The sequence below is a fragment of the Conger conger genome, chromosome 17 (genome assembly GCF_963514075.1).
Source record: "Conger conger chromosome 17, fConCon1.1, whole genome shotgun sequence".
Classification (NCBI taxonomy): Eukaryota; Metazoa; Chordata; class Actinopteri; order Anguilliformes; family Congridae; genus Conger; species Conger conger.
The window spans coordinates 24759795-24769158 of record NC_083776.1 but is presented as its reverse complement, the minus strand read 5'-3'; the positions used below and the strand labels follow the sequence as shown (position 1 = coordinate 24769158).

The 9364-nt window shown below is 43.9% G+C and overlaps 1 protein-coding gene across 2 annotated transcripts in view; it reads left to right on the top strand.

Moving 5' to 3' along the window:
• Positions 1-8957, top strand: part of jam2a (junctional adhesion molecule 2a) — a 12057-nt gene extending 3100 nt beyond the window's left edge. Inside the window, exons 2-11 of one of the 2 annotated variants that reach the window (XM_061226024.1) lie at positions 2752-2817; positions 3000-3110; positions 3966-4115; positions 5027-5214; positions 6143-6245; positions 6452-6556; positions 6858-6873; positions 7395-7466; positions 7720-7750; positions 8033-8957. In XM_061226024.1, the coding sequence (XP_061082008.1) occupies positions 2752-2817; positions 3000-3110; positions 3966-4115; positions 5027-5214; positions 6143-6245; positions 6452-6556; positions 6858-6873; positions 7395-7466; positions 7720-7750; positions 8033-8071 (881 nt within the window). In that variant the 3' untranslated portion in view covers positions 8072-8957. The remainder of the gene's footprint in view (positions 1-2751; positions 2818-2999; positions 3111-3965; positions 4116-5026; positions 5215-6142; positions 6246-6451; positions 6557-6857; positions 6874-7394; positions 7467-7719; positions 7751-8032) is intronic. The other variant, XM_061226025.1, reaches the window with a different exon arrangement.
• Positions 8958-9364: the final 407 nt, after the last annotated feature.

Here is a 9364-nt window from a genome sequence, read left to right as displayed (position 1 = left end):
CCAAGACTGGGTCTGAGGTCTTCTGACCAAGGATTATTGGCTGTCTGTCAGTCTAAACTAAAAACTGAAGGTGCACATTTTAGACAGTGTAGTTCAGGCACAAGAATGGAAAATCTGTAGAACTGGAAACAAGTTAATAGATGCTTGAGCCGACTTCATTGCCCATGACCAGTGATGTTAGTGTAGAACTTTCTGTGGGATTCTGGTGTCTTTCCAGCTAGATGGTCTGGACTTTGTCTAAGGATAGGATCAGCAATGGCAGTGTGCTCCTTTCTCTGTGTTTTTGTATGTCTCCTCTATTTTGTAGCGCATACACTGATTGAAAGTTCAGTAACACTCCAGGTTCAGCGGAATGATTCTAAAGGACTACTGGTTATGTGCTGGTGAGGACATTTCATCTCACTCTGAACAGTACTCCAAGCAAGGAGTACGCAGCACAGCAGGTTATCCGACATCTTCTCCCTGCTGAAAAAATATCTCAAGCTAGGTTTTGAAACAGGTGGTAGCTGGTTGACCGGTTCAGACCAGCTCTCAGCTCCCAGCTCGACATGGTTTAGCTGGCGGACCAGTTCAGACCAGCTCCCAGGTCGACATGGTTTAGCTGGCAGACCAGTTCAGACCAGCTCCCAGCTCGACATGGTTTAGCTGGTGGACCAGTTCAGACCAGCTCCTAGCTTGACACGGTTTGACCAGCTGAAGCTATGTTTTAAAACAGCTGACAATATATCAGGACTCCAGTTGAGGGAATATGCCAAAGGCAGGGAAAGAAGCAGTGGGATATTGTGTGCGTGTGCTCATAAATATGTCTCTCTCAACTGATGCACCCTCCCCCATCCTGCTGCTGGCAGGCGTTTCCCAGAGAAAGAAACAGGATGACAAAACAATACTCAAGCTCCAATCAGCAGGGAGGAAGGGCTGTCCTATTTCCTGTTCCTGTCAAAGGTAAAAATGTCATGGACACTAATGAAACTAATGTATGAAATGGAGATGCGTCACTATCACCCTGCATGAGGAAAAAGCCTTACTCATTATATAAATTCACACCCCACGGGACTCGCGAGTAAACATTTATTCTGGGGCTACAATTCATGTGGGTTTCTACATTTTAAAGCTTCATTAAACATGAACATTCATAAAGAGATGCCATTATTGGAAGTTGGGGGCAGTAGTGTACACATCAAAAACGAATAAGTCAATCTTAACAAGTATTTTAGTCTAATATTCAGATTTGACGGCCTATGTGGTAAGACAATTTCCTTTGTCAAGCCGGAGGTAGCACACTGCAAGCTAATATTTTCTACTTGAGATGAGTATAGTATAATGGTTAGGGAAGAGGCTTTGAATTACAATCCCTGTAACGTTCCCTGTTGGAGTACCCTAAGGTAATTACTTAAACTCAATGAGCTACAATCCCAGCTGCAGTGCCTTTAATCTCAGTTGCACCAGTAAAATATACAGATGAATGAATAGTTTGTATGCAAAAATGTAATCTGTGTACGGCATTTTAGCATCTACTAAAATGGAAATCACTTTCATGTCCTTTCTAAGTCATAGCACAGGTAATTGTGTCACATAATTATCTGTCATTCCAATTCATAGAACATGGATAGAACAGGGAGTGCAGATGTGAAACTCAGAACTAAATTCAGAATTCAGTCACTCAGATCATAATTAATATTTAGAAAAAAAAAACAAAAAAAAAACAAGCCCTGTCCTTCAGTTGAACTACGCCATGTCAAGCGCCAGTCTGTATCAGGATCATTGTGATTGTGATCGTATCGCTGCGATCACTGATTGGTGGATATCAAAGGATCTGTAAGATGGCTGCTTAATAGACAGCAGTTGGATGTTCACGATCTCTGAGACCAAAGGACAGGAGTGGGGGTTTGGGTAATTGTATTACTATCATTATGGACAGCAGCAAAGTTCCAAGAACTGGCCGGTTGGTGAGCATAAATTACAAGGCTAGGGAGAGGGACATAATAGCAGCCGATATTCATGTTTACTCTTAACATTAAATCCAATCGACCAACATGCTGAAAAAGTGGGATAGTTAAATGGCTAGTTTGCGCAGAGTGTTAGTGTGCCTAAGTTAGTGTGCTTGTGGGGAAGGGCACCCTTTGACAGACAGCTGGTGCCAGCTGTCTTTGTGTGCAGCTGCACCTGCCGGGGGGGGGGGGTGGACAGGGATGTCAGGGAAACCAGAGACGGGGGGGTGGGACGGAGGTGGAGAAAGTGTGGACATGCCATGGATAGAGAAGGGGACAGCAGACATCCACAGGTGCACAGTGAGCTCAGAGCCTCGCTCTCTCCAAGAAAACAGGCGGTGAACATCTCAGCGGCCTGCTTTTTCAGGCTAGCCACTGGGACCCTGTCTCTGTACTGACTGTCGGAGGCGGAATATCCACCTCCTTAGTGTTTTGTTCCAATCGCCTGGATTTATCAATTAGCACAGTTCTTCAGCCAGGAGGTAGAACTAATTAGAGAAATAAACTGTGTGCATGGGTGGAGGAAACATACGGCAGGACTTTGACTTTGTGATCACTGGACTTCCCACCACTGCTGACTGTCATTACAATAGTACGTCCAGAGCGACGTACATTAGTGGAGAACAGCAGTGTTACTCAAAGTGAATACAAAGTGAAGACTGACTTTTCCCGCTCTCTTTCTTTGGCTCTCTACCATTCATTTCTCTGTCCGCTCTCTGTCTCTGTCTGTAGAGGTTACTCTTACTTTCTTTTTTCCCTGCAGGCCCAAGCGCTGCCCCAGTCACTGTGAGCAGCAATAGGCCCAGAGTGGAGGTCCCTGAGAACACAGGTGAGAGAGAGGAGGACAAGCAATGATCACGTGCCACACTGGTTTTTCTGGGAATCGTTTATCCGTCCGCTACACACCTTTTTATCTTTCCTTACATTACTGTCCCTTGCTCATCTCTCATCTTTTTTTGCAATCAAATGTTTCTTTTCATTCAACAAACAATGTCTCTTGCACTTTTTCAGATGCCGTGCTGTCCTGTGTGTTCAAGACGGAGAAAGACAACAATCCCCGTATTGAATGGAAGAAGAAGGGCAAGGATGTGTCCTTTGTCTACTTTGACGGACAATTCACAGGTGACGTTTAGTGTCTTCAGCCTTATCACAGCACTCCACCCTTAAAGCAGACCCCCCTCCACCCTCCACACCCAAACCCGCTACCTCGGTTTCTCTTCCATTCCGAAATCCCAGCTCTCTAATGCTGGCTGCACACTGTGCAATATCGGCCATCTTTTAAGATTGGTACACTGTGCGATGCAGCCCCAACAATATCCCGTCTTTCACTGCTGTCACACTATGCGATAAGATCCAAGAATTCTCTAATAAGAGCAGAGATTCCATCATACGATTACAGTGGCTACGGCATCTGACCTCCACACACAGAATTTGAGGATGGTTGAGCAAAAAGCTGTAGACTAATCGTGGTGTTTTTTTGTCTGGAAAAAGTCATTTTAAACACTTTTTTTTTTCTTGATTTCCTTTTGGATATTAGCTACATTGTTCCTGACAGGTGTCTCAACTTTGGCAATTTATTCGGAATGCGAAACGGTTTGAGAGATAGAGACTGAATGAATTAATGTTATGTTATATTAATGTTATAATTAATGTTAAAACAATGTGTTTATCGTGGTTAGACTGCTACGTGTATCGCTTACAGTACGTCATGTATTGTATTACGATGCTCCTATTGGCTGTCCATTAGACGTTCATTGGCTGTGGTCGTAGCAGCTGTCACATTGCACGATTCTGGCCAAAATATCTGACACTGCTAGTTTTCCGCTAGGCTAAGATTCACTAAATCAGTCGTCTGCGACTAATCTCTGCGACTGCAGAATTGCGGCAAAAATCGCACAGTGTATACCCAAACCATTCCCACCTTTCCACTCCACTGCCACCGTGCCATTTCACACCAACGCCCCTTTGTTCATGTAGGGGACTTTGCCGGGCGTGCGAAGATGGAGGGGGCCACGGTGACCCTGCACAGGGTGACGCAGAAAGACACAGGTGAATACCGCTGTGAAGTCAGCGCTAATCAGGACCGGGACAAGCTGGGCGAGACCAACGTCACCCTGAAAGTGCTCGGTAGGACTTCCTGTCTTTCCTCCCCCTTTACATCTATTTGTCTGTTACTCTGTGGCTGCTTTCGCTCTCTTTGTAGGCTGTATGCCAGGTGTGTTTAGGCCTCGATAGGTCATGAAACTGGTCAATTGTTTGGACAACCAAAGGTTTGTGTATAAACACAGTTGAATTAGTCTGTAGGGCAGGGGTCCACAGCAGGAGCCGATCTGGTCTTAATTACTGTATTAGCTAAATAATGTCTTGACATTTGTATATGCACCAGCTGCAACTGCAGACTGCAAGTGTATCCTAAAGATTGTACTGTGCTCAAGTACATGTGCAAACCAACATGATTTCTAGAGCTGTCAGAAAAATGTATTAAGGTAATTGCTTGGAACAAAAACCAGCTCTGAGACTGGCCCTGCTGTAGGGTGACAAACCCAAATCACCTACACATTCCCACCCTCCTGGAGGTTTTATCTCCTGCTATGAACCCTTCATTTACCCTCTCCTCTTCCTTCCTTTAAACATAAAGCAAAATGTGAATAAAGTCTTTCTATATTACCTGGGCAGTTGCATCTAAAATTGTTTTTGATACAATTCTAAGCAACTGCTTTGCTACCATACTGCCCAAACCTAGCTGCAAAAAGACAGCACAGCTGATCTTAAATAGGCCCACAATTAGCCTCACCTGAGAACATTCCAATCAATCTATCAGCTACCTGAAAGACACCATGCACACTTACATAGCAGCCAGTTCTAAGACATGGGAAATAGAGCCTACAACACAGACCCCCCTAACACATTTTTAAACACATGCAAAGAAGCCAGAAAGAAGCCAGCATGCAGACTGGCCCTTCAGGACCGGAGCTGTGCAACCCTGCCCTAACTCTCTCCTTCCCCCCTCTCTCCCCTATCTCTCTGTGCCCCCCCAGTACCCCCACACACACCCCTGTGCGAGATCCCCAGTTCTGCAGTAACGGGCAGTACAGTGGAATTGCGCTGTAGGGACAAACAGAGTGTTCCTCCTGCCATCTACACTTGGTTCAAGGACAACAAAAAGCTGAGTGTCACTCACTGGGCCAACATCTCCTACACACTGGACACCAATACTGGCATCCTGGTGAGTGACCATTCACTGGGGTATACAACTAATCAGTCTGGCAAAAGACTGGTTCTCTGGTGTACACTGCAAAAAAAAAATTATATATATATCTCAACAAAAATCCTTTGTCTTAAATTTAGACTTAAATGTTGACTTAGATCTTATTAATATTACCTTTTAAGTTTTAAGTTACTTTTTGCTTGACAAGTGAAATTGTATTACCCCACTGCCAAATTGTGAAACAAGTAAAGCTGTCTCACCTCATTGGCAATTGTTTTGTCTCATTTAGGCAGAAAATAATAGAAATACGATTTTAAGTCTAAAAACATGATTAAAATACTCAAGTGTGGCTTATGTTGTTGCAGTCAAATATCTTGATCAATTAAGGCTGTACTGAAGTTTTTACATAATTATGTTCTTTCACTGATTCGGCATAATGCAAGTGGCATAAGTAGTTTAGCTTGATTGAGTATGTGACCACATACAATTTGATTCCTTTCTCTCATTTACTCTCAAGCTACCTTACCCTACAAAACAAAAGAGACTAAAGCTATTTCACTGCACTACAGACGAAAACAGTCTCACTGTACTACAGAACAGGCTAAATTGTCAAATGTACAGCACTTACTAAAGCTGTTACACTGTGAGACGGACTACAGCTGTTACACTGTATGAGCTGTTACAATGCCCTACAAAGATTACAGCTGTACAGCACAGACTATGACTTAACACTGTATGACACAGAACACAGCTCCTACACTGTACAACAGACGGCCGCTGTTACACTGAATAACACAGACCACAGCTGTTACACTATATGACAGATGTTATAATGCATGAGGCAGACTACAAACACTGTACAGCACAGACTACACCTGTTACACAGTTCTATTTCAGTGCAGATGACCCTTTATCGCTCTTTCCCCTCCACTCCTGTCTCACGCAGCGATTTAACTCCGTCTCGCGGGCTGACACGGGACAGTACCACTGTCTGGCGTCCAATGAAGTGGGGGCACCAAAGAGCTGTGACGGGAAACACATGAAGATTGGTGAGTGTGTGTGTGGTGAGTGCGTGCGTGCGTGTGTGTGTGTGTGTCTGTGTGTGTGTGTGTGGTGAGTGTGTGTGTGAGTGTGTGTGCTGAAGCTTGAGTATTTGTGTGTGCCGTGCAACAGTGTTAGCCATTACAACAGACTGTGCTCAGGATCTTTGTGAATCTCAGTATGGTCTTTCCCTTCATCTCCCGCTCCATCCCAGACGATGTGAACATATCAGCGATAATTGCTGTGGTCGTGGTGATCTTCATAATCCTTGCTTGTTGCCTCGGGGTCTACTACGCCTATCGACGGGGCTACTTCAGAAGTGAGTCTGCCTGTACGGCCTCCTCTATGCTCTGATTCTTGGCATGTCTGAGTCTGATTCTTCATCAGTCTGACGAGTGAAATGGCCGCTCTCCTGAATGTGTCTTACTGAAACTGAGGCTGCACTCAGGATTCTGCTATGGGAAGCTTCGGGTTAATCTGTTGACTGGCCAGTGTGAGAGAATCATATTGTTCATTTACCTGTTGTTACTGTGTGTGTTATTCACATCTGTAAAATCACTCAACCTATTCTCTTTCTCTGCCATTCTCTTCTCTCCATTTCCTTCTTTCCAATGACATAGAAGGCCACAACGGAAGGTAAGGGTCTGTTTCTTATTTTCTTACTAATACATCAGCAGAGAGAAGTGTAATAATGTCACTCTACTGTGATAGAACAGAGTAATAGGCAATGAAGTGGAACTAAAAGTGTTAGTTGGTTCAGGCAGTGAGAGAGAGCATTTGTATGAATGATTTAATTTTATGAACTTGTGTATGATGTTTTGCTGACCGCAGGAGTAAGAATCCAAATAACAGAAGAGACTGACTGGATTAAAAAGCAGATAATATTGACTGCCTGACTGAATAGCATGACTGTCTGCCTGTCTGCCTCTTAGAATTATTCACTGTGACCCAATTATTCACAATTCCCATTGACCAATTTCATTCAATTCCCATTTCTCCCTGCCCATAACACCAACAAAATCCTGCATTGTAATTGGCTGCGCCCCCCCTGCATTGGTGTCCTGGCTAATGTCCCTAAGCATGGTTTTCAGTGTGTGCCATCACCGTGTTACCTCTGACCTGCGACCTCCATATGCCCCCTGCCCCTCACCTTGCAGGTCCTTCTGGATACCAGAGTGTCATGGCATCGCCCACATCAGCAGCCAGAACCTGCACAGAGCAGATGACATGTGAGTCAGGGGCGGACAGACAGACAGACAGGCAGAGACAGAGGGACAGATAGACAAATTAAGAGACGGTGTGTGTGTGTGTTTACAGATCATTTCTGTTAGAGGAGATTCTGACTTCCTCTTCTAGCTAGGGTCTTGGGACAGCACTAGAAGATCTCTTGGAGGAGGGGCATAAATAGGGACTAATGAGCTTTTATAATGGAGAGCAGCCACATTGTAGTATAGCATCTAAAATTATTTATTTATCTTCCAGCAACAACACAAACTACAACCCTCCACAATATGTAAGTTGCCTTCCTGTTAGCTTCTTTCATATTTTGGGATGCTGCTACATTTGAATGATTTGTATTTATTTAACAGCCATCAGTGTACAACTGTTGCTACTTACAAGTCAGAAAGCTCATGGCCAGCCTTTGTATTGTGTTCCGAATGTTACTGATGGAGAAAGCAGCTTTGTTTTTTTAAAATAGGTTTATTGATGGCCTGGCTTATTGCACAGTCAGAGAAGCACGGGTTGGTCTGTACTGTAAGAGTTAATCACTGAATGCCTGGCTACTTCTCTCTAGGCTGAGGACTTCAAACACACCAAGTCCTTCATGCTGTGAGGACTCGGTGCGCTGTCCCGACCAACATCCTAACGGCAGAACTGGATTGGGCGCAACCATCAATCCAAAAAGGGTGTGATCAACATGCTGGTCAGGGGCACTGCACTGTCTGCTGAGAACAGGCAGGGAGGACAGCACACTGACCTTTCACCCCCTGCTCTACTTCACAGAAAGATCTATATGGCCCACCTACCCCCCTACTGGCCAATCCATGAACTGCCTTCCGTTTGCGTATTGATCGAATGTCAGTTGAACCTTAGCCTTAATCACTGAGAAAAGAAAAACAACCTGCTGTACCACTTTTTTTATTTTCCTTTGGCTGTACATATTGTCTACATGAGAGTAGAAACCCCTCCACCCTTATCAGAAGCGGAAAATCCAGGTTCAGAAAGTAAAAGTTCTTCCTAGTATTTTGTTCCAATCACCCAGATTTTGCTAATTAGCACAGTTCTACAGCCAGGAGGTAAAACGAATTGGTGAAATCAGCAGAAATCCATGGGGGGAACACATGGCAGGATTTTTACTTTGTGACCCCTGAACTTTCCAACTCTGGCCCTCATAGCTGTTGTTGCAGTGTCTGTCTTTTTAAGAATGTATTGAAAATGAAATATTTTATCTTTTTAGTGAATGTTTTTACATGTGGTTCTTGGTTTTGCAGCTGTTTTAGTCAGAGTGCAAGAATGAACTGGAATGGAGTCACCTGTTTTTTTGCACCGAAGCTTTGTGAATCAGTATTAAACATTTATCTTTTCTTAAGTTTGTTAATGTTAAACGATGCCACTTGTTAAACAAGCAATTTTGAACATCTGTATAAAGGTACTTTCCTTAGCAATCAGCCAGCATTACCTAGAGCTGGTTTTCTTTGTAAAGTTGTATGCAAACCAAACTGTGGTGTGAAAAACTTTTATTATTCAACAACCTTGTTCCTTTTCACCCATTTCCCATTGGCAGTTACTTCTGTGATGCATTAACCCATATTACTGAGGTGCCATTCATTTTAGCTTCAATGTCAGCCTCTGACCTAAAAAGTTTCCAGAAATGGAGCTAAATTGTAGTTATAGTGGGGCAACCAGCCTGGAGTCAATATTAATAACAAAGATGGACAGTACACCAGAATAGACTACGTAGTTTATCAGCTGAATACACTCAATGAGCCATCCGTGCACGACCGGAGGACATTTTCTGTACTTCATGAGGGTGACTGACTGAACTTCAATGAGGACTAATGACAGGGAAGGCCAATGTACAGGGTGTGACTACCAAACGCAGAGCAGACTTGCAAGTCATGGTTCA